This window comes from Podarcis erhardii (genome assembly GCF_964252035.2).
Source record: "Podarcis erhardii genome assembly, chromosome: 6".
Taxonomy (NCBI): domain Eukaryota; kingdom Metazoa; phylum Chordata; class Lepidosauria; order Squamata; family Lacertidae; genus Podarcis; species Podarcis erhardii.
Genome location: NC_138510.1, coordinates 8,670,452 through 8,695,900, shown reverse-complemented (window position 1 = coordinate 8,695,900; position 25,449 = coordinate 8,670,452). Strand labels below are relative to the sequence as shown.

Here is a 25,449-nt window from a genome sequence, read left to right as displayed (position 1 = left end):
ACTATTCTGGGCAGTATCCTCTGGACACACTGCAGTTGGTCCATACCTGTAAAATGTGGTTTCCCCAGAGGACCCATGCCTTGACCACCTTGGCTGATAGGACACTGGGCATCTCTCTTTATTGGGTCCAGTTCTGTGGGGCTCCCTTCCTCTAGGAGTCGGCTTTTGCAATATTCAATATGATCTGGCCTTTCAACACGGGAAGTGGCGATATTTGGCTACAGATAAAAAGGTAAAGGGTAAAGGTACCCCTGCCCGTACGGGCCAGTCTTGCCAGACTCTAGGGTTGTGCGCTCATCTCACTCTATAGGCCGGGAGCCAGCGCTGTCCGGAGACACTTCTGGGTCACGTGGCCAGCGTGACAAGCTGCATCTGGCGAGCCAGCGCAGCACACGGAATGCCGTTTGCCTTCCCGCTGGTAAGCGGTCCCTATTTATCTACTTGCACCCGGAGGTGCTTTCGAACTGCTAGGTTGGCAGGCACTGGGACCGAACGACGGGAGCGCACCCCGCCGCGGGGATTTGAACCGCCGACCATGCGATCGGCAAGTCCTAGGCGCTGAGGTTTTACCCACAGCGCCAAACTGGCTACAGATAGTTGGTGGCAAACCTGATTTTGCAAAGAAGCGAAGGGCAGAAATGTTTCATAGTAACCTTGAGGTTTTTTCCCCCATCTGTGTTATGCTAGCCTTCATAGGCTTGGACAGAAAACATAAATTACATGTCAGAGGTTGCTGATCTTTGCCTTGAACTCCTTTCAGTGTGCGATGAGCATTTCGACTACAAGGACGCCAAGCTGCTGTATCGCTTCCGCAAGGACGACGGGACCTTTCCTCTCAACAAAGACGTGAAGGTGTTCCTAAGGGGACAGAGCCTCTATGAGACGTACGTGGAGTCCCTTTGTCCAGGGTCACGGGACATAAGGCTTTTTGGCAGTACAGTGGTACCTCGGGTTACATACGCTTCAGGTTACAGACTCTGCTAACCCAGAAATAGTGCTTCAGGTTAAGAACTTTGCTTCAAGATGAGAACAGAAATTGTGCTTCAGCGGCACAGCGGCAGCAGGAGGCCCCATTAGCTAAAGTGGTGCTTCAGGTTAAGAACGGTTTCAAGTTAAGTACGGACCTCCGGAACGAATTAAGTACTTAACCCAAGGTACCACTGCACAGTCTGTTATCTTTCTTTGCTGTTCATGCTCTCAAGGGTGCCCCCACTGATTCTCTGCCTGCCACTTGTTTGGAGTTTTCATATTGTTACAAAAGTCAGGTCATAGCTGTCAACGTTTCCCCTTTTTTAAGGGAAATTGCCTTATTCTGAATAGGATTCCTCCCCAAAAAAGAGAAAAGTTGACAGCTATGAGGCAGGTACCTGCACCTCTCTCTGCGAGTGGTGGCACCGTGGGATCTCAGGCTCTCACACAGGGTCTGTGCTCCTTTGCAGAACTGAAATTGCGGCAGAGACTGTTATGGCTTTAAGAAATATGGTTTATTTAAGCCAGATGCTGCTTAGTCATGCTGGCCACATGACCCAGAAGCTGTACGCCGGCTCCCTCGGCCAATAAAGCGAGATGAGCGCCACAACCACAGAGTCGGCCACAACTGGACCTAATGGTCAGGGGTCCCTTTACCTTTACTTTACACCTTCAGTCTACATGGAGGGAGCTCAGATCTTACTGAGTATAGTCCTTTCAAGAGGATCTTGTATTTTTAAGCTTTTGTTGGAAGCCGCCCAGAGATGGGTGGGGTAGAAATAATTTATCATTATCATTATCATTATCATTATCATTATCATTATACTCCATAGCAGTGCAACCCTGGAGTCCAAGGCATTTCTATAGCCAGCCCTGCAGCCAGCCTCCCCTAAAGATGGATATAATAATAATAATAATAATAATAATAATAATAATAATAATAAAGCTTTCCCTCTCCCCTCAACCATACACCCCATCACGTTGGTAACATCTCAATCCCCAGGCCCAAATATTCCCCCCCCCTCAATAGCCCATCAACACCTTTTCCCACATTAATAGGTTTGCTCTTCACTATGCCAGACAGGCTGATTTGCATAAGCCAGCCCAGGAATTTCCTGCCTGGCACATCTCTGCAGCTTGTACTTTAATCCATATCCCAGTTAATAAAAATCCTAGTGTTTATTCATTTCTAGGGGTTTTTTTGTGGGGCGAGTGTCCCCCAGTCTATAACAATATTTTAATCAATTAATTAGAATATCTATAGACTGCTTTCTGCACTGTAACAACGTCCCCACACCCCTGGTCTCTCAGAACCAGAAGAGGTATGAAAAGTGCTGCTCAATGACAGCGTCTCAGATTGCTTGGGAAGGACCCAGGGGAGAAGGAGACTTAGGTATCTGTGAATCTTCGTAGGGGCAAGTTCTACCAAGAAGAGTTGCTGTGTTTTCTAGGCCTAACCTCCTGAGCTACCGGTACCTTGTTTCTTTGAATAAAGACCCCCAACTTCCTGTCTGCTTATTGGGCATTCATTCTGATTCGCTTGCACAAAGCAAAGGTTAGACTCTGGCTGCCTTCTGGCAGCACTTTATTTTCACAATGTTTCCTTGCCTGATAATTTCCAACTTTTGCGTGATCATTCATGCAACATAAGAGCAACTTCTGGAAAACTAGTGGAACCCAGAAGAAGCTTAGCACACTTTTCCATGTCATTTGCTTCCGGAAGAAAAGCTGTTTGCAAACTCCTTAGCCCAGAAAGTCACAGAAATTTTGCTCTCCAGTTTCTCATGGCAGCATTTCGGGTGCTTTCGGCATGCAGTTCTCTTCCGCCACTCAAAAATGAGCACAGCATGGCAGTGTTCCTTAATGCAGTGTAAAAGGAATGTGAGAATCTGAGATAATAGTGGCTAGCCTTATAATAAGGAAAACTTATGCAATAACCTCCTTGCCAACAAAGGTCCGTATAGTTAAAGCTATGGTTTTCCCAGTAGTGATGTATGGAAGTGAGAGCTGGACCATAAAGAAGGCTGATCGCCAAAGAATTGATGCTTTGGAATTATGGTGCTGGAGGAGACTCTTGAGAGTCCCATGGACTGCAAGAAGATCAAACCTCTCCATTCTTAAGGAAATCAGCCCTGAGTGCTCACTGGAAGAATGGATCCTGAAGCTGAGGCTCCAATACTTTGGCCACCTCATGAGAAGAGAAGACTCCCTAGAAAAGACCCTGGTGTTGGGAAAGATGGAGGGCACAAGGAGAAGGGGACAACAGAGGACAAGATGGTTGGACAGTGTTCTCGAAGCTACCAGCATGAGTTTGACCAAGCTGCGGGAGGCAGTGGAGGACAAAAGTGCCTGGCATGCTCTGGTCCATGGGGTCACGAAGAGTCGGACATGACTAAACGACTAAACAACAACAACAAATGCAATAACCCCCACATCTGAATGCTCCCTATGTCTGTTTTTATTTTGCATTCCCTCTGAGTTGCCTACAGGGAGATTATACTGCAATGAGCATTTCTCCTGATTTGCTTGTGCAAATACATCATTCCATTCATTATTCCTCCATCCCATACCGTTCAGAGCAATTCCCCGTCACATTCATAACCTCACAGAGCGCATATTTTAAAAGGAAAAATGGATTTGTTGTGACAAGGTGGCAGGGTGCTTTAATCCACTTTAATTGCACGGGCCTAAATTCCCAGTCTGTGCTTGGATGCTTCCCATAAAACAGCCACAGTCTAGAGCTGAGCAGAAGCTTTGTTTCGCTGCAATTTGGGAGAATATAATCGGCTGTTAGTTATATTCCATAGGCCCAGCACGCCCTCTTGTGGTTATGGTGGTATTTAAGTTCTTCTGCACACAAAAAGTAGGTTTATTGCAGCTAAAAAAGGCTCAAACTGGGGCGCTGGAGACTGAGTTTTCGAGCGCTTGTCGGAAATCAGTGATTACAGGCCCGTCAGAATTTCTGCCACCTCCCTCTACAGAGATGGAGAGTGTTTGTCAACACCTTGATTTCATAAATCGTACGAGTCGAGATTGAATTTCACCTTTAATCTTTTTGACGTATGGATAATGCCTGACAGGAGAGTGCTTATGGCTGATTCCTGTGATCAGAATGAGACAGAAGAGGAGACAGCCAGGAGATCTGTTTCAAATGTCTTCTTATATTATGTTTTGAATGCCTTCTTATGTTATGTCGGCTGCACTCTTACAGACATAATGTAAGAACATAAGAAGAGCCCATTGGAGCCAACGGCCCATCTGTTCCATCATCCAATTCTCACAATGGCCAAGCAAATGCTTGTAGGAAACCTAAGACGTGGATGGTGCTGTGGTCTAAACCACTGAGCCTCTTGGGCTTGCCGATCAGAAGGTCGGCGGTTTGAATCCCCACGACGGAATGAGCTCCGGTTGCTCGGTCCCAGCTTCTGCCAACCTAGCAGTTCGAAAGCACATCAAAGTGCAAGTAGATCAATAGGTACCATTGAGGTGGGAAGGTTTCCGTCATGGTGTCCCGTTGCGGCAGAAGTTGTTTAGTCCTGCTGGCCACGTGACCTGGAAAGCTGTCTGTAGACAAACACCGGCTCCCTTGGCTTGAAAGCAAGATGAGCGCTGAAACCCCATAGTCGCCTTTGACTGGACTTAACCATCCAGGGGTCCTTTACCTTTTTTTTTTTAAGCTGTAGGAAACCCACAAGCAGAATTCAAGCATAAGAGCCCTCTTGCCTCCTATGTCTTCCAACAACTGTATTCAGGAGCATTGCTCCCTCCAGCTATGGAGGCAGAACATAGCCACCTTGACTAGGAGCCATCAGCCGCTGTTTCTTCTAAGAACTTAGCATCATAGAATTGTACAGTTGGAAGGGACCCTGGGGGTCATCTAGCCCAACCCCTACAAGGCAGGGACATGCAGCTGCCCAATACAGGGATTGAACCTGCAACCTTGGTGTTATCAGCACCATGCTGTAACCAATTGAGCTACCCACTGGTATAATCCTCTTTTAAAACCATCTAAAAGGTAAAGGTAAAGGACCCCTGGCAGTTAAGTCCAGTCGTGAACGACTCTGGGCTTGTGGTGCTCATCTCGCTTTACAGGCCAAGGGAGAAGCGTTTGTCCACAGTTTTTCCAGGTCATGTGGCCAGCATGACTAAGCTGCTTCTGACGAAACCAGAGCAGCGCACAGAAACGCAGTTTACCTTCCCGCCGGAGCGGTTCCTATTTATCTACTTGCACTTTGATGTGCTTTCAAACTGTTAGGTTGGCAGGAGCTGGGACTGAGCAACGGGAACTCGCCCCATTGCGGGGATTTGAACCGCTGACCTTCCGATTGGCAAGCCCTAGGCTCAGTGGTTTACACCACAGCTCTACCCACGTCCCTCCTAAAACCATCTAGTTTGACATAATGCTGAGCAGCCTTGCCTCTGAGAATGTGCAAAGTGGCTTCCCTTCATCCATTGCTGGGTAACTGTGACAAGCACCTGTGCCTCTGGACTCTGCTTCTGCTTCTAGATAAACCTGACTCCCAGCACATTTTTCTTTGAGAAATGAATGGCTTGGATGTTTAACAACCCTACGCAATATTGTTGTTGTTTAGTCATTTAGTCGTGTCCGACTCTTCGTGACCCCATGGACCAGAGCACACCAGGCACTCCTGTCTTCCACTGCCTCCCGCAGTTTGATCAAACTCATGTTGGTAGCTTTGAGAACACTGTCTAACCATCTTGTCCTCTGTCGTCCCCTTCTCCTTGCCCTCCATCTTTCCCAACATCAGGGTCTTTTCCAGGGAGTCTTCTCTTCTCATGAGGTGGCCAAAGTATTGGAGTCTCAGCTTCAGGATCTGTCCTTCCAGTGAGCACTCAGGGCTGATTTCCTTAAGAATGGAGAGGTTTGATCTTCTTGCAGTCTCAAGAGTCTCCTCCAGCACCATAATTCAAAAGCATCGATTCTTTGGCAATCAGCCTTATTTATGGTCCAGCTCTCACTTCCATACATCACTACTGGGAAAACCATAGCTTTAACTATATGAACCTTTGTTGGCAAGGTGATGTCTCTGCTTTTTAAGATGCTGTCTAGGTTTGTCATTGCTTTTCTCCCAAGAAGCAGGCGTCTTTTAATTTCGTGACTGCTGTCGCCATCTGCAGTGATCATGGAGAAAGTAAAATCTCTCACTGCCTCCATTTCTTCCCCTTCTATTTGCCAGGAGGTGATGGGACCCGTGGCCATGATCTTCGTTTTCTTGATGTTGAGCTTCAGACCTTATTTTGCACTCTCCTCTTTCACCCTCATTAAAATACACAATATTAGCAAGCGTTAAAATGGCAATAGCTGCATATGCTGATCTGCTCACCTTGTTCCTTTGCCATGTGCTTCCTTGATCCTAGGCTGATCAGCGTAGAGGACTCGATCCTGAAAGTCAGAGAGGAGAACTCCGTGAAGTACCAAAGGACTTTTCTGGCCTGTGAAATGATCGACTGGTTGGTCCAGGAAGGAGAGGCAGCAAACCGGAAAGAAGCCGCTGAGCTTTGCCAAGTCCTCCTTGAACATGGGATTATCCAGCACGGTATGAAGAAGGAGATAGCAGAAAAGGGAGGGCATCGGGTTGTCACCTGCTGGGCAGGTTAGGGGCAAAGGACATGCCTAGGATAGCCAGAAGCGCCAAAGAGCAGTGCGGTGTAATGGCTAGAGCATATCACCTAGAACAGTTGTTCCCAACGTGTGGGTCCCCAGATATTGTTGGACTACAACTCCCATCATCCCTGAGCTCTGGCCTTGCTAGCTAGGGGTGATGGGAGTTGTAGTCCAACAACATCTGGGGACCCACAGGTTGAGAAAGGCTGGCCTAGAAGCTGGCACCCTCTAAATTGGCCAAAGCAACACACATGGTGGAATACACCCAGGGGAAGATCTCCACCCTCCTCTTAGAACAAGAGGAATATTGGAATCAGGAATACAAAGCAGGATGTTGCAGCCAAATTGAGGTTCTTCCCCTATACATTGGAGATATCAGTGGCATACTGGAGGCTACGAGAGATGGAAGGAAGGAATAAGAAGTTGGGCGGAAAGACTGGAAAAGCAGCAGCTGTCAGATGAGGAGGAGTTGGGAGGGGGAAGGGGGACTATCCTGGCTCTTGGCTAGAAACTGGAAGACAGCATGGCCAACAGGAACCAAAGACTAGAGAAGGGGCAGAGCGCAAAAGAGTGTAGCTAAGAAAAGCAGTGTTATTTTCCATTCTCTGTTAAGTTCCAGCCTTCTTTTTCAAAACATGTTTTTCTAAGGGAGATTTGCAGGCACATAAAAGCACAAAGTTAGAATTGATTTTTAAAATGCGCGATTAGGAACTTCTTCTTTGGCGATCTCTCGTAGCCGAGTAAGATTGTCTTCCATGGACACATTTTTAAAAGTGAGTCCATAAGTGACTGTGGAGGCCAATTCTGGATCCACACGTCCTTCCACAGTGAGTGGGAGTTGATCACAGTGGATTTGCCAAGGGTGCCTTCCTCTTAGCGTGTTCCTCCCTTTCGTCCTGAGTTTGAGCATCTTCAAAACCTATGACACCTTTAGTAAAGGCTGTCCTCCAGTTGGAGCGCTCACAGGCCATTGTTTCCCAATTGTCGGTGTTTATGCTACATTTTTTTTAGATTTGCCCTGAGAGAGTCTTTAAACCTCTTTTGTTGACCACCAGCATTACACTTTCCATTTTTAAACAGTGGTGCCTCGCAAGACGAAATTAATTCGTTCCACGAGTTTTTTTGTCTTGCGATTTTTTCGTCTTGCGAAGCACAGACTTTGGGAAAGCTTCAAAAAGCACCAAAGTCTTCAAAAACTTCAAAAAAAGGCTACCACACCGCGTGCTATGAGTTGCTCCTCGAAGTGAATGCATGGTTATAAGAAAAAGGAAACAAACTCGCAAGACAAAGGAAACAAACTTGCAAGACGTTTTTGTCTTGCGAAGCAAGCCCATAGGGAAATCCGTCTTGCGAAGCAACTCAAAAAACGAAAAACCCTTTCGTTTTGTGAGTTTTTCGTCTTCCGAGGCATTCGTCTTGCGAGGTACCACTGAATTTGGAATAGAGTAGTTGCTTTGGAAGATGATAATCAAGCATCCGAACAACCAGTCCAACGAAGTTGGTGTTGAAGAATCATTGCTTCGACAACTGGGAACTAAGAGCAAATTAAAGCAGCATCAAACATGGTCTGGGGAAATTAGGGGTACTCTTGATACCAAAAAGATGACAAAGTAAGCACCAAGCAAACCATTGTGGGGAGAAAATTCTATTACGAAGGTGCCACCACCTAGAAGCCCATCTCTCTCATACACATACACACCTCACCTCAGATGGTTGAGGCACCTGACAGAGATGCTGTGAACATAAACCTTCTGGGCATGTTTATGTGGAGGCAGACATTCCATCTGGATATCCCGAACCCTGAATGTAAACACAAGTACTTCAGATTGTCCCCAGAGATGGACCAGGAGCTATTGCAGTCTCTGTGTGTGTGAGAGAGAGAGCACTGAGAACAATTGTCACCAACTCCCAGGTTGCTGACGGAAGACTGCTGAATCCTATCTCTGCCCACGTTCTTGGGGGTGGGATGGGAAGAACCACAGCCCTCAATCTGCTCCCTCCCCACACACCCATTCTTTCCTCAGTGGCCGGCCGGCACCACTTCTATGACGGCAACCTCCTCTATCAGTTCCGCATCAATTTCCGCCGGAGGAGACGTCTCGCGGAGCTGCTCAGCGAGAACTCCTCCAGGGCCCTTTCGGACAGTCCTGACAGCCCCTTCTGCCTCCGCAAGCTCAACCCTGAGCAGAACAGCTGCAGCTTCTTGTCTGGTGGGTAACTGTGGGTGATGGCGGCAATTGTGGGGAGCACTCTGGGTGCTGTTGTCGGGCCTAGGGCAGCCTGCTGCTGGGTCTGGGAGGGTATGGGGGTATGGTTTGTAGCAGCAGAGGCTGGTCTATTAGCACCAGCGGGGTACTGCTCCACCAGCCTCAGACCAACTTCCCTTTGTCTCTTTCAGTTCAGCCCAATAAAGAAATCAAAACAGTCTCAGCGGTTCGAAGGAGCAGCGTCACCTCACTGGCTGGGGGATCCAACCCCTATTTCAATCTCTCCCCGAGTTTGGGGTTCCTGCCAGCTGTGGAATGCAACCCCAAATCTGGTGAGCAATGCTAATAATGCTAATAATAATAATAATAATAATGTTTATATGCCGTCCATCTGACTGGGTTGCCCCAGCCACTCTGGTCATCATCATGCCACAGAGCCTAGAATATTGCTTATAATCCTAAGAATTTGACGGTTTAATTCCAAACAAAGCTTCTTTGGATTGGGCCTCTTAAATGTGCTAACTAGGTTTGCCATGTCTTGAAGAACAAAAAAGAGGACAGCCTGAGCTGGGGAAAGCTGCGGGGGGAAACACAACAACAACAACAACAACAACAACAACAACAACAACAACAACAACAACAACAATTGACCCCCCCAAACCAGTCATTTACTTTAAAATGTAAGAATCTGCCTGGATGGGCATGTTGCCCCCCTAAAAGAGGACGTGTCCAGGTTTTCCCAGGCGTATGGCAACACTAGCAAGCACCCACACACCCACAGAGCCAGTGTGGTGTAGTGGTTAAGAGCGGTGGACTCGTAATCTGGTGAACCGGGTTCGCTTCCCCGCTCCTCCACCTGCAGCTGCTGGGTGACCTTGGACTAGTCACACTTCTCTGAAGTCTCTCAGCCTCACTCACCTGACAGAGTGTTTGTTGTGGGGCAGGAAGGGAAAGGAGATTGTTGGCCGCTTTGAGACGCCTTAGGGTAGTGACAAAGCGGGATATCAAATCCAAATCTTTCTTCTTCTATCCCCTTTTCCATTTTGGTTTTCTTCCTTATCTGCTCCTCCACGTGACAAGAGAGTCCTCTCTATCACGCCAAGCCCACCACACTGAGCAGCAAACGAACAGAAACAAGCCTGCAAGCAGCACAGCTGCAGCAAATCCCCTTCGTTCCGCTTCCAAAGAGCCGTCCGCACGAAGCATTTTGCATTGCATTTGATTTTTTCAAAGCAAAACATTGGAGAGGCTGATGTTGGTCCTTGCTGAGATCTGTTTGTACTTCCACAAATTATTTTGGACCTGGACTCAGTTGCGCATTCCTGTGTGTGGGGTTTTTCCCACTGAGAACCACCTGAGAAGAAGAAGAAAAATAAGCTCTGTCGTATCTGGTTAACATTCCTGGTTCACTTCCCCGTTCACTTTGCTATGTTACTCTTTTTTCGAACAATTGACCTTTAGGTAAGACCTGTCATTTTCCTTTTCCTCCCCTCCATGCAAGTATTAAAGAGGCCTGTCACCAATGAGGAGCTTCTGACCCCTGGGGCACCGTACATCAAGAAAACGCTGACGGTAAGCTTGTTAACCGGTCATCAGAATGTTACATTGGGATTATTGCTAAATCCTCCTTTAACTGGGCAAGCCTAAAGTTGCTCGATATGTTAGCATCCCTCCCACAAAATAGTCCAAGTCCCAAGGCAAAGCACCCTTAAGAGATGCAACACAGCAATACTGGTGTGTTTGAGTTGGAACCAATGGGGCTGCTCTGGAGTAACTGGAGTGTGTGTGTTTGTGTGTGTAGAAAGGTTACACATCTAATTTGCCTCTGGGCTTTAATTATAACTTCCATGAATGAATGAATGAATGAATGAATGAATCTTTATTTGTACCAGCTGTCGATCATAGCAATAAAACAACAATATGAGATACAAAAAATAAAAATAAAAAGTCAATTATATAAAATACATTTTAGGGTTTTGAATCAATAGTCATAGAGTGGATCTTACTCTAATTGCCCCAGCTAAAAACCCTGCAGCCTTTGCTGTCACCTGCTCATCTGCCAAGAGAAAGGATACTGGCAGTGGCTGGGCGACCCAGAATGGACAATAAAAGAGGGGTGATAACCTCATTCCTCAAGTCTTTATAAAGAGTGCAAGCCAAAAGGGCATGCGCCACTGATTTGGTACTGCCATCTCCACAGGGACATAAGCATTTTTCGTGTGGAATCTGTTTTGGAATCGTCCCTCAAGCACAACCGAGGGCAATACATTCAATCTTGCAAGAGTAAAAGCGCTTCTATATTTTGGAATTGCTAAGTTATGCAGTTAGGGTGCCAGAGAGTCGAAATGGGTAGGTGGAAAATAGTCATACCATGGGCAAAATTTCCTTATCGTGGCCAAGTTGTTCTTATAACTTCCATTGTTTTATTGTTTGCACATTTTTGTTAAGGTTGGCATATTTCAAAAAGTGAAAATCTGTGCTTGAGCTTTTGGGGGCAAAGTTGTTGCAAAATCTCCAAACGAAAATGAAGATTTTTACCAATTGTTTAGAAAAATACCCACCCCACCCCCCACACACAACACTTCTCATTTGGGCTGCTATATGCCCGGGTTTCCCTGGACATTTTAGCCACTTTTCCAAAATTTCGCCCGGATGCCATTTTCGACAGATGAATCCCGGCCACGTCCGAGAAATTCCAGATGTATGGTAGCCCTACTTAAAGTGCATTTCTGGGTTGGGTTTCGCCGTATTTTCCTGCGGGTCAGAAGAAGGTGCTAAGAAGTATAGAAGCTGATAGCTCTTTTGAAAGCAAGGAGTCTGATGTAGGAAGAGAATGTGCGGTTTTGGGGATATGATGTGGGGAGGGTGCATCTGCCGCTGCAAAAAGAAACTACTGTTTTGACTCCTTGCAGCTGCATTCATTGGATTAAGCAGCATCAGAGTTTCCTTGCGTCACTCTGCAAAGGGGGCGAGATGCAGAGTGGAAAGGTCATGTGAAGCTGCCATAGACGTTGGGCCCATGTTTGTGTAATCTGCTTGGTAGCAGATCTCCAGAGTCTTTCCCATCACCTCTGCTCCCTCATCTTTAGATGCCAGAGTTTGGACCTTTTGCAGGCAAAACGTGCGCTCTGTCACTGAGCCATCAGAATGTGGTGTTTGATTTTTTTTTATTTTCAAACTGGCTAGGAAAGACATTCTCTTCTCTTCCTGGCGTGCCATTTCTTCCCTTCTGAACTTGCCCTGTCCTTCAACTCCCCGAGTCTTGTGGGTACATCTTTTTGTCATTTTCATGGTTAGTTTCCTTTCCTTCCTGTACCACCTGTTTGTTGTTGTTTTTTCATTCGCTTGTTTCAATCAGGCGAAGCCCTTTGAGAGATGGCCTTTTTCTCCCCCCTCCCCTCCAATACGCTTCTAATTTGAGCGTCTGTCCTTGGACACATGTGTGCAAAGTCGGAGGAATTCACAAACCAGTTTAATGGGAGGTTGACTTCTGCCACATCACTCTAAAATGACTAGCTTAGTCTCTGTGTTCACTCAAGAGCAAGAACCAGGCAGTTGTGCCCATCTTTTTATTTTTAATGCAATTGACCATTTCTATTCACTTGCTTTGGGACGCCGGTGGTGCTGTGGGTTAAACCACAGAGCCTAGGACTTGCCGATCAGAAGGTCTGCAGTTCGAATCCCCGTGACAGGGTGAGCTCCCGTTGCTCAGTCCCTGCTCCTGCCAACCTTGCAGTTCAAAAGCACATCAAAGTGTGAGTAGATAAATAGGTACCGCTTCGACGGGAAGGTAAATGGCATTTCCGTGCGCTACTCTGGTTCGCCAGAGGCGGCTTAGTCATGCTGGCCACATGACCAGCTGTACGCCGGCTCCCTCGGCCAATAAAGCGAGATGAGCGCTGCAACCCCAGAGTCAGCCATGACTGGACGTAATGCTCAGGGGTCCCTTCACCTTTTATTCACTTGTTTGAATCCATTATACATACAACTTTAATTTCAACTTAACCAACTCGGTGCATAGCTCTGGACCTGCTGCATTCATTTGTGTTTTCCCTCACGGGTCCTGTGTTACAGCTCTGTAAGGGGTAGCAGGACTCTTCCACATATTTTGATCATATTTATTCAGAAACCAGAAGTCTCACACCTCAGGAGGTGTGAGATGGGGGCTTGCTGACTTGGTGTCCCCTGCTGACACTTTCCCACCAAACTGCCGAATGGTGGAGTTTTAGCTTTGTAAAAGCAAAAGGAAGAAGACTGTCACCTTTGCTTTTGCCCAAGGCTGAGCATTTTTGCAACACTGGGGGTGTAAAAAAAAAAAAAAAAAGAAGAAGAATTGCAAATGCCGTCCCTCTTTTTTTGCAGATTGTGGGCGACGCAGTTGGCTGGGGGTTTGTGGTCCGTGGAGGTCAGCCATGCCACATCCAGGCTGTGGATCCAGGAGGACCAGCTGCAGCTGCTGGCATGAAGGTACCAGTCTTATCTAGTCAACCAGATCCCTATACATCAGCCTGGGTAGCTCAGTTTTAGAGTATGGTGCTGTAACACCAAGGTTGCAAGTTTGATCCCCATGTTTAGGGATGCTTTTAATGTTTGATGTATCATAGTATTTTAATATTCTTTTGGAAGCCGCCCAGAGTGGCTGGGGAGGCCCAGCCAGATGGGCGGGGTATAAATAATAAATTATTATTATTATTATTATTATTATTATTATTATTATTATTATTATTATACGGGACAGCTGCATTTTCCTGCATTGCAGGGGCTTGGATGAGATGATTCTCAGGGTCCCTTCCAACTCTACAATTCTATGACTCTATAGGAAGTCCCTCAGCAGGACCTGAATGCCATTCATTTGGCTGAAAGCCCTTCTGAGAACTTTTGGACCAGCACTAGTCAGAATGGAGACTGAAAGCTTGCCTATATCTGAGATGCTTTGGCTGTTGTGCAAAGCTGGGTGGAAGGAGCCTCGTTGCAGCACCTGGAAGCTGATGGATGAGTTGTCAGCTGATCGCGGGAAAAGGAGCTGAGTGAATTCGACAAGCAAATCCTCTCTGTCTACTCGAGCACGAAAGGCGATGGGTGCCAGCTGAGAGCACTCAACCAAAAATAAATGGCTTTTGAGCTCCTCCTTAAGGATCAGCTCCTTTGGAATGAGGGAAGCTGGTGGCTCTGCTTCTTAGAGGCTTTATTTGTTATTTTATTTTATTTGGAGAAAGGAGTGGCTTATACAAATGCAGACTTTGGTGGTTTGTGGGGGTTTTTTTGGAGCTAAAGAGTTTCTTGAAAGACTGCTTCTATCAGATTAGGTATGTGTATAAGATTTTGCTTGCGCAAGACTTTCTGGATTTTCATTGAATTTCACTTCTGACAGAATTTGGTGGCTTCTCCGGAGAAGTATGAAATCTCCCTGAGAAATCTCCCTGCTTTTTGTGAAATGATGATGATTATAATTCTTCTTCTTCAATTATTATTATTATTACCCACCCACCTGGCTTTTCACAGCTCTGGACACCCCCACAGGTACTCCACCTGATTGAGATCCCTTAAAAATTCACTTTTAAGAAAAATGTGGTGTAACTTCTTCTTTCCCCTCCTTTTAGGTCTGCCAGTTTGTCTATTCTGTGAACGGGATGTATGTCTTACATCTGGACTATCAGACCATTAGCAGCCTCATCATGACTGGACCTCGAACTCTTGTGCTGGAGATTATGGAAGCCACTGAATGAGTGAAAAGGCCACACATTGATTTCCTTTTCCGCAAACCCACAACTCCTTGCCTGAGACCACCAACCAGATTTCACATGCTGTGGATGAGACGATTGATCTAAGTGAATCCTCTAAACCCAGAAGGGGCTCAGCGTTTCCTCTTAGGCCTACTTACTAATAAGGAGGTGGAACATATCCTGAAGATGCCAAGGTGGTGGCGGGGGGGGGGGGGGGTGTTCTTTTTTTGAAAAGCTGGGTCTTGAAAACCCAAGGAGTCTTTTCACATGGAGAAAAGGAGAGTCGGGATTCTTTTTTAAAAGAGTAATACCCAAAAGCTCATCCAAACAGCTTCTTAACACCATAAGAATGTTGCCAAAGCTCAGCACCATCCTCTTTCTCATAGTGCCTCTGCCTACCTTAGAGAAAAGAGCAACTTGCTCACTAGAACAGATAATAATAATAATAATAATAATAATAATAATAATAATAATAATAATTTATTATTTATACCCTACCCATCTGGCTGGGTTTCACCAACCACTCTGGGCAGCTCCCAACAGAATATTAATAATAATTTTAAACAGCAATCAAACATTAAAAACTTCCCTAAACAGGGCTGCCTTCAGATGTCTTCTAAAAGTCAGATAGTTGTTTATTTACTTTACATATGACAGAAGGGCGTTCCACAGGGCAGGCGCCACTACCGAGAAGGCCCTCTGCCTGGTTCCCTGCAACCTTACTTCTCGCAGTGAGGGAACCACCAAAAGGCCCTCAGTGCTGGACCTCAGTGTCCAGGCTGAACGATGGGGGGTGGAGACGCTCCTTCAGGTATATAGGACCGAGGCCGTTTAGGGCTTCAAAGGTCAGCACCAACACTTTGAATTGTGCTTGGAAATGTACTGGAAGCCAATGTAGGTCTTTCAGGACCGGTGTTATATGGTTTTGGTGGCCAGTCACCAGCCTGGCTGCCAAATTCTGGATTAGTTGCAGTTGACATGTCCTTGTGTGACTTCATAAAAAATGATTCTTTTTCCAGCTCTTCATATCATGTGTGCAGGCAAAACAGAAGTCACCCACTGGGTCCTCCTGGATAGAACCCTGCAGGTAGCACTGGCAACCAAACATTGCTGTGCAAAATGGTTCTGCTCATTGTGCTTGCCAGTCCACCCAGCCATGCCCTCCTGCAGGTTACTCCATTCCCTTCTCCTCAGTTTCCCATAGACTAGGATAGCTCAGTCGGTAGAGCATGAGACTTGGTCTCAGGGATGTGAGTTTGAGCTCCACATTGGGTGGAAGATTCCTGCATTGCCCTAGATGATCTTTGTGGTCAAGTCCAGTGCTACAATTCAATTTTCCCCAACAATTCATTGAGCATTCTGTGGTACTGAACATGCATAGCCCTTATTGGGCTGTGTCTTGACTGTTCAGGATGCTTCCCACCCACCCAAACTCTGGAGTTTCTTGCCAGTGTGGTGTAGTGGTTAAGAGCGATAGACTTGTAATCTGGTGAACCGGGTTCGCATCTCCGCTCCTCCACATGCAGCTGCTGGGTGACCTTGGGCTAGTCACACTTCTCTGAAGTCTCTCAGCCCCACTCACCTCACAGAGTGTTTGTTGTGGGAAAGGAGAATGTTAGCCACTTTGAGACTCCTTCTGGTAGTGATAAAGCGGTATATCAAATCCAAACTCCCCTTCTTCTTCTTCTTCTTCTTCTTCTTCTTCTTCTTCTTCTTCTTCTTCTCTTGTTTCTTTGTGGCCTTGTGCTTAACTGCAAATGCTGTTGGCACAAACCGGTTGAGTTTGCTGTTGGAGGGAGCAATAACACTTTGCACCCATGCTTCAGGGAAAACGCAGCCAACATGGTGCCCTGTAGATGTTGCTGGAGCACAACTCCTATCATCTCTGGCCGTCAATCATGCTGGCTGGGGCTGATGGGAGTTGAAGTCCATCAACATCTGGAGAGCCGCAGAATGCTCACACTTGGCTATAGGTTGCCATTTTGACTCCAATTCTTTTAAGGGCTCGTATGATACTCTGAGAGGTTGGAATCTCTCAGATCTGTGGTGCATCAGAGACCTTGCAGTATGCGCAGAATTCATTCTGGCTGCCATGGTCTACTCTGAACTGTTGGCAGAGTCGGATGCATCTATTAGAGGTTACTGCCCACACACCTCCGCTGCACTTTTCTGCTTGTGTGGTGGCACCTCGGTAAAACCACTTCTTACTGTTTGTAGCAGAGTTTTCTCCGGAGGCAGAGGACAAGAACAGGAGTCATACTCAAATTCACAGTCAAGAGTTTCTTTATTGCTTGACTAGTTGCACAAGCATTTCTGTTATACAGGCTATTTACATTCCTTCTTTATCTCTGCAGCATGGTATAATCTCAGTCCAGTAATTAACAATCCTGACACAGCAAAACTCACAGTATCAGCAGCACACATTGTCTTACTTCCAACCTTGTTGTCAGCGTGCGTGCTGACAGTGTGTGTGTGTGTGTGTGTGTGTGCTTTCCTCGTGGGCAAATTGCAGCCTGCAACTTCCTCCCTTTATTTGCACCCCAAGCTGACAGCAATCAAGCCTAGAGTGCCTCTCCTACACACTAAAGAAAATTCTGGAACCCTCTTTAAAGCTTCCAGGAACTTCTATATGTTTCTTAAAGAATGTTTTCCTAACAGCATCCATGCTGCCTGCCTCTGAAACATTTTTACAGTACTGCTGATCTAAAGGCATGTTCCCTGTAAGAATCACCTGACTGTCTTTTCTCTGTATATAAAGCTGACTGTCGCTTCTTCGGCATTCCCAGAAAACATGAATTCTAGGGTGCTCTGCACACTTAATAAAGGTTTTCCCCTTCTTCCGCACAAAAACACATAGGTCTTACTCATTGGTTGTGTGGTGGGGTGTGTGGTCTAAACACTCTGCTTCTTGGGCTTGCCGATCGGAAAGTCGGCAGTTCGAATCCGCACGACAGGGTGAGCTTCCGTTGCGCCGCCCCAGCTTCTGCCAACCTAGCAGCTCGAAAGCATACCAGTGCAAGTAGATAACTAGGTACCACTGCGTCGGGAAGGTAAACGGTGTTTCCGTGCACTCTGGTTTCTGTCACAGTGTTCCGTTGTGCCAGTAGCAGTTTAGTCATGCTGGCCACATGACCCAGAAAGCTGTCTGTGGACAAACGCCGGCTCCCTTGGCCTGAAAAGTGAAATGAGCGTTGCATCCCACAGTCGCCTTTGACTGGACTTAACTGTCCAGGGGCCTTTTACCTTTTTAACTACAGACAGGGGTGAAGGAAGGAGAACTGCCATCCAGTGTGGGATGTCGAGGGGCGGGGCAAACCACTATGTACGGCGCATGAACATGTGTCACTACATGCCATGCATGTGCGCACCCTATACGAATGGTGGCGGGATCCTCAAGCACCGTACGGACGGTGGCCGAGGGTGCAACTGCGAGTGGAGGATCCTCCGCATGCAGCTGTGGCAGCGTGATGGTGGCGGTTTGCGCTGCCGTGCCCAGGGGTGGCGGGGGGAGTCTCCCACGGGGTGCCTTCTTGTCACCCCCTCAGAGATGGCAACCGGGGTGGGCGGCCCCCTGCCCCCTTCCCCCGCCACTTCCTACAGATGTGTTTATTTACCTTCATTCACAGTTTGCAAGAAATATTCCCAGTACAGTCGTACCTTGGCTCTCAAACGCCTTGGCTCCCAAACAAATTGAAACCCAGAAGTGAGTGTTATTGTTTCGAATGTTCTTTTGGAAGCTGAATATCCGACGGGGCATCCGATTGGCTGCAGGAGGTTCCCACAGCTAATCAGAAGTCGCGCTTTGGTTTCTGATTGTTTTGGAAGTCAAACAGGCTTCTGGAATGGATTCCGTTCGACTTCCAAGGTACAACTGTTCTCGAATCACAATATTTTGTCACTGGGGAAATGTGCTTTCTTCCCCAGGTGTTTTGCGGTATATACAACCATATCAGCACTCTGCGGAATGTGGCTGTGGATGCCAGGAATACCATTTCTGTCGCGACTCTGACACTGATGAGGGTGAGCAACACACAGTTCTCTGATATGCACATGTGTCCATGCATACACACGGCTTATCTGTCCTGTTTTGGTGGCTGTCATTTAAACTTCAGAAAGGGAACATCAGCCTGGCCCAAACTGACTATGTGTGTCTATACCTCACTGCTTTGGGTTGTACCCAATGCTAAACATGCAGAGCTCTGCCTCTTCCTCTCCTCTCACACCTTCAAAATCTGCTCCAGAGGCAGCAGCAGAGCATATATTTGTGCTCCCGAGGACACTGGGGTGCGGAGGGTGCCCTCCCAGGCGTGGGATAGCCACTCAGGTGCACAGAGAGGTGCACACACCCTGCAGCCAGGGGGCGGAGCAAGCCACCCATGGGGGAGGAGCAAGCTGCCGATTGCGGACATTCAGCGCACCGCCCTCCTCCCGCAACTGCCAAATGTCACCCCCCCCAGTGAAGGCACCTGGGGTGGCCCGCCCCCACTGCACCCCCCTTCCTCCCCCCCTGTCCAGAGGTGCCCTCCAACCCTCTGAGCAGATTTTGAGGGCCAAAGGGGGGCAGTTGGCTGCAGGGAGAGGAAGGGAAAGTCCCGTTATGCAAGCTGAAGTCTATTTCACAGTAGGAAAAACATTTGCAACGCAATAATTGCAATGCAATAATTGTCTAAAATGCATGATCTAAAACATAGTGAAAAGTATGTTTTGGGTTTTTGTTTTTTAAAATCTTATTTAGAGGCTAAGTGTTCTTCCACCTGTGCCACTTTAGTGCAATAGCGCTGATGGGGAAAATGGATGTTCTGCTTGTAAGATTATTTGCCCCTGGAGTCGTGAGTGACTGGGATTAAACAAGGTGCAGACACGACTGCACTCCAGTTCAGCCGTATCAAAGAGAGAAGCCTTTCAAAGATGTAGTAAAACGACGCCTGTTTTTTAGGGCGGAGATATCAAATCTATTGATGTGCAGTTAGTTCCTCTCCAGGATTCAGTTCTGTGTGTTTCATGCCCAAACATCAGTTTATCCCCAGACCATCACAGCTCAGGGGAGAGATTAAGAACGTAAACACTGCAATCTGATATTTCCCTGGAGCATGTGTGATCTCAATGCAATTTGGCATGGAGCTTTACGATCCAGCTCCTCGATTGAGGTTTGAACACCACCTCAACCCATAATTGCTTTTAAAGGGTTTTGTGAAGAAGAAAACTATATTTCTTGCTGAGGTGTCTCAAAAATTCTACCTTGCTCATTTTCATTTATTTATTTATTTTTGGTTAATTCTCCAAGCACTGTGTGTTCTCCCTGGGGGTTTGTGGGGTTTTTTTTGTTTTTGTTTTTAAAACCTAATTGTCAATCAGGGCAATGGTGATTTCCCTCACACTTCATTAGAGGGAATATAACTTTGTACAGTTGGTTCTGGAGTCATGGTAGCACCACGGGCTGATCCACATTTACCAGCTGGGCCCTGGTATAGCTCAGTCGGTACAGCACAAGGTCCTTCATCACTGGATTGTGGGTTCAAACCCCACATTGGGCGAAAGATTCCGGCATTGCAGAGGGTTGGACTAGATGACCCTTGTGGCCCCTTCCAACTGCACAATCTTCTACGACTTTTTTGCCCTGCTCTTTCTGAGCACCACAACCCCAGAGTCGGTCATGACTGGACCTAATGGTCAGGGGTCCCTTTACCTTTACCTTTTCCAGGCACCGTGGGTAGCGCTGTGGGTAAAGCCACAGAGCCTAGGACTTGCCAATCAGAAGGTCGACGGTTCAAATCCCTGTGACGGAGTGAGCTCCCGTTGCTCAGTCCCTGCTCCTGCCAACCTAGCAGTTCAAAAGCATGTCAAAGTGCAAGTAGATAAATAGGTACCACTTCGACGGGAAGGTAAACGGTGTTTCCATGTGCTGCTCTGGTTCACCAGAAGCAGCTTAGTCATGCTGGCCACATGATGCCGGCTCCCTCGGCCAGTAAAGCGAGATGAGCGCCGCAACCCCAGAGTCAGTCACAACTGGACCTAATGGTCAGCGGTTTCTTTACCTTTTCTAGGCACAGGTCCAAGCATTCGGCTTTTTGCTACGGAGCTTTCCCCACGGAAACCTACTCTTCAGCACTCAATCGGAGCAAACGTGAGTTCAGGTTTTCCTGAATTGTTTGCTCTGACTGAGCTTTAAAGAGCAGGTTTCCCTGGGGAAAATCCCAGAGCAGAAGAAAGAATGCTCAGACACAGAGCTTTAAAGCGTGGACCATGCTTAGAAAGAGCATGGTGCAGAAAAGCCCTAACAGAAGAGTTTGGGATTTTAGGCCCTCTAGGTTAAATAAAAATAATCTATGTGATGCACATTAGATTAGTTTTCTTCATTTTCCTCCATTCTCTCTCTTTCTCTCTCTCTCCCCCCCCCCAGCTTCTTCCTCATGTCTTGCTCCTCAATGCCTCACTGTGCCCAGATTCCTCACTGCCTTTAGACAGGATTGCCTGCCACACCCCAATGAATAGCAAATTCCACCCGACACCATCGGCTCAGAGCCTGTGACCCTTGCCTGCCTCTCAGAGTTCGAGGCCTGCTGAATTTTCATGAAGGGCCTTTTCAGGAACTTGAAAGGAGCGCTTGTTAAAAATTCATGCCCGAAGATCTTCTGCTGGGTAATGATCGAGCGTCATTTCCTGTTTTGAGCAGATGTTATAATAGCTGCACTAAGCAAAAGCGTTTGGGGTGGAGGCAAGCAGGGGGTTTTTTGGGCGGGGGGAATGCTTAATGGCTCCTGGGAGGGAAATGTTAGTGCCTTGCCTGGCTTGACTTGCAATTCCCAAGAAACAAGGCAGCTTGAAGAAGGGCAAAATTTAACAAGAGAAACTGCAGCTGGTCCCTTGGGCAGAGAGCAAGCCCATCTTGTTCCCAGTTTCACCATGATAGTGTGCTGGTCCCGTGGGCTAAACAAGAGGCGTGGTCTGAGTCCAGTCCGAGGTTGAAGGTGCAGTATGGAGGCAGTCCATAAAAGCTGAAGCTGGATGCAGGTCAGGTAGTCGGGTGAGGTCAGGAGCTCTGACAGGAGAGCAGGACAGGGTTCAGTCAGGAACTGACAACCAACGAAGTTGCTCCTGCAACTTGGGACTGAGGCTGCCTGGTTTTTATCTGCCCCCAGGCACAGGGTGGCCCCGATCCTCAGGTGACTCGCCTCTCCTGGCCTGGAAGCGAGCACTCCTCCTATGGGAACTTAGTTCCCTCCGCCTCTCTGCCCTGAGCCTCTGTAGCTCAGGAGAGGCTGGAGGGTTACCGGACCCAGAGGCAACCTGATGGGGCTGAGAGTGGAGCACCTGCAGGCAATGGGTCCTCCATCACCTCAGGAGCCAGAGCAGACTCAGCTGGAGCCCGCACCTGAGGATCCAGCACAGGTAAGGACCCTTCAGGCTCATGCCCCAGCCCCGGCTCAGCGGGTTCTGGAGGTGGGGAATTCCTTGCAGGCTGGGATCCCTCAGGTTCAGCATCTGAATCCGAATCCCAGGCCATCACAGATAGACTTGGCACGCCAGCCAATTGGATCTGGGTCCCAACACCAGTCTCACACCTCTGCCAAGCTTTGGAAAGCCTTCCTGCCTTTTGGTTTTTCAAAGATTCCCATGTAATAGAACCATTCATATTTCCCATGCTAGCCCTCCACGAATAGAAAATGGATTTCTAAAAAGTACAAAACGATTTGGAGTGTTGATGGTTCTTGTTGACATCACTGGCACTAGCCAAGTGGCACTGTGCAAAGCCAGCTTCTGCCTTAAGCTTTGCACAACTGTTACCCACTATCACCCTTGTTCTGTAGAATCTGTGATAAATGCATTAATTTTAAGGAATTAATTGCCTTCTAAGACCTTGCAGTAACAGGTGAAAATACCCAACCCATTGCTCCTGTGGTGGCGCTGGACCCCAGTGAGGCTCTCTCATTTGATTAGGACCCCCAAGCTGCTAGCATGGATGTGAGGAAAGGGGAACCCGTATTCACATGTGGTGGAGATGCACCAGAGTTAACCAGTTCTGGGTTTGGATGCTGAATTAGTCTCTGGTATAAGCAGCAGGCTTTTGGTCCCAGACACCACAATGACATTGCTCTTTGAAGATGAACAGAACTTCTTGATGCACAATGAAGAACTAGTGTTGCTATTGTTGTCAGTTGCTCAGATGGAGGTGGCCAGACAGTGGAAAACAATGCAAGAGCCGCCTAAAGAAAGGGGGGAAGTAGCTTTCAGAACATTTGACTCATCACAGTACAGTAATAAGAGATGTTGCTAAACATAAACCTGGCACTGTATGGTGGTTGTTCTTCATCAGCTTTCTTTACAGAAATCACCACCCATTATCAACCCCAAAGTTGACCCACACCCTGCTAGGGAGAGGCTACATCTTGGAAACTAGTTATAGTGTTATAGAAATTAATAAATATAGGAATTTTGAATATTTGGGTTGTGAAGGGAAAATACAAGCTGCAGAGGAATTCCTGGGCTAACCTATGCAAAAAGACTTGGTCCTAAGTAAAGGCAAAGGGACCCCTGACCATTAGGTCCAGTAGTGACCAACTCTGGGGTTGCAGCGCTCATCTCACTTTATTGGCCGAGGGAACCGGCTTACAGCTTCCGGGTCATGTGGCCGGCATGACAAAGCCACTTCTGGCGAACCAGAGCAGTGCACGGAAATGCTGTTTACCTTCCTGCCGGAGTGGTACCTATTTATCTACTTGCACTTTGATGTGCTTTCGAACTGCTAGGTTGGCAGGAGCAGGGACAGAGCAACGGGAGCTCACCCTGTCGCGGGGATTCGAACCACCGACTTTCTGATCGGCAAGTCCTAGGCTCTGTGGTTTAACCCACAGCACTACCCGTGTCCCTAGTTGGTCCTACTAGGGCCATTAAGAAACAACACAGGGGCCTTTTGCATTTCACCCCAGCACCAAGGCTCAGGTGAGCAACATTGGAAGACCTGAGTCATGAGTAGCTTAAGTCTGGATCGCAAAATCACTGGGCTGGTTGCCCGGTTCACAAAGCCCACTTGGACCCCAAGTACCTTGAAGATTGCTTGATTCCTGCACCTCATTCACAGATGGGGAACTCCAAGTGTTTCCCTACACCCCTGAGGTTCAACCGGCTTTCACTAGAGACCGAGCCCTTAGAGGGCAGCTCTTGCCCTCTGGAACTCCCTGTCAGTAGAGATTCACCAGGAACCACTCCTCCCTTTCATAACCTTTTAAAAACTGGATTGTTTAGACAGGTCTTTGCAACATGAATTTTTAGCCAATAGTATTTATTGATGTTTTAGTGATGCTTTTACAATGGGCTTTTTGTTTTTTTGTTTTTTGGTTATTATATGTTATATACTGCCTTGATATATATTTTGAGTAATGAATGTGCAAATAAATAAATAAGATTACCCCCCAAATCACAGGAATTTTGCTTTCCACTTTCTGGGTCAATAAGCCAGAGATGCACAATGTGACTTCCATCAAGCCACAGCCAGCATGACCAATGGTCACAGGGATGGTGGGACTTGTGGGGCAGCAACTTATGGAAGACACCATATTGGGTTGTATAGCACCAGTGCCTAAGGCCACCTAAGAAATGGGTTCCCCATCAGGATGCCCTCCAGAAGTTGTTGGGAGGGAGTTGTAATTCAAAACATCTGGAGGATGCAGACAGCTGCTAGGCAGAATGTAGCCAATGTCCCGAAACTGCTGCATCACCCATTGAAAGGCTTGCAATCTAGACTCATAGAATGGTACAGTTGGGAGTTGCTTCAAGTTCATGTAGTGCAAGACCCAAGTGCAATCGCAGCTGAAGTATCTCCAGCAGGTGGCCTAATGACCTCTAGGTTAGATTACTGCAATGTGTTGCCTCTGAAAACGGTTCAGAAAATTCGGCTGGTGCAGCATTGGGCAGCCAGGTTGCTCAACTGGATAGGATGGTCTGAGGAGGGCTAGATTTACATATAAGCTAAACAAGTTATAGTTTAGGCCCCACTCTCTTGGGGCCCCCAAAAAATGTAAAGGGGGGGAACTGGATGTACATTTCCAAAATATAAGATAAAAAACAAATAAAATAAAACCTACATACAGCAACAGAGTCTTGTGTTGTGTAGGCTCCTATGATGTAAGTAATGGGCCCCGCCTGCTAGCCTGCTCCCTAAAATATCACTGGTTTGGTCATTTCTATATATAGGGTGCCTACGTTCTGCATGGACTGGTTGCACGGCAACATGTGCAAATGGCTTTAGATACCTACTAGGTCCATAAATTAACATATAGCATATATTCAACACAAAAAACAGCGACAATTTGTTGTTGACAAAGGACAGCTGGACATATAAAGGGCCCCATTGCCTTCAGTAGCTATGGGCCTCATCAAACCTAAATCCGGCCCTGGGTCTGAGCATATGACCCTGATTCTGGGCCGACTACACTGGCTACCAATTAGTTCCTTAAACCTTAAATGGCTCAGGGCCACAACACCTCAAGGACCACTTCTCATATGAACTGACCCGGATTCTGTGATCACCATCTGAGGCTCTTCTTTGTGTATCATCCACAAGAGGTCCAAAGTGAGGCAACATGAGAATGGGGCCTTTTCTGCAGTGGCTCCCTGTTTGTGGAATATTTTCCCCAGAGTGGCTTGCTTGGCACCTTCATTACATATCTTTAGGCACCAGGCAAAAAACCATTTCTCTTCAACCAGGTGTTGGGCTCATTAAACAATCTATGGCTTTTTTAATTTGTTTGTGGGAGGAGAATAATTGGTTTACTTCTGTCTTTTTTAGCTGGTGTTCTTTTCGTTGTGAGCCAACCTGTGATCTTTGGATGAAATTTAATAAATGTAATAAATCATCATCATCACCATCCAACTTCCATTTTAAAACGTCCAAGGAAGGAGATTACACCACCTTTTGAGGGAGTCT

At 47.1% G+C, this 25,449-nt stretch overlaps 2 protein-coding genes across 3 annotated transcripts in view; both read left to right on the top strand.

Moving 5' to 3' along the window:
- LOC309344969 (DEP domain-containing mTOR-interacting protein-like) overlaps positions 1–14,717 on the top strand; it is a 36,966-nt gene extending 22,249 nt beyond the window's left edge. Inside the window, exons 3-9 of one of the 2 annotated variants that reach the window (XM_081867931.1) lie at positions 761–884; positions 6,349–6,527; positions 8,620–8,805; positions 8,994–9,134; positions 10,304–10,374; positions 13,165–13,269; positions 14,403–14,717. In XM_081867931.1, the coding sequence (XP_081724057.1) occupies positions 761–884; positions 6,349–6,527; positions 8,620–8,805; positions 8,994–9,134; positions 10,304–10,374; positions 13,165–13,269; positions 14,403–14,528 (932 nt within the window). In that variant the 3' untranslated portion in view covers positions 14,529–14,717. The remainder of the gene's footprint in view (positions 1–760; positions 885–6,348; positions 6,528–8,619; positions 8,806–8,993; positions 9,135–10,303; positions 10,375–13,164; positions 13,270–14,402) is intronic. The other variant, XM_081867932.1, reaches the window with a different exon arrangement.
- A 6,677-nt stretch (positions 14,718–21,394) lies between these two features.
- The window catches only part of COL20A1 (collagen type XX alpha 1 chain), a 147,952-nt gene continuing 143,897 nt past the window's right edge, over positions 21,395–25,449 (top strand). Inside the window, exon 1 of the mRNA XM_081867488.1 lies at positions 21,395–21,493. The gene's annotated coding sequence lies outside the window, so the exon portion shown is untranslated. The remainder of the gene's footprint in view (positions 21,494–25,449) is intronic.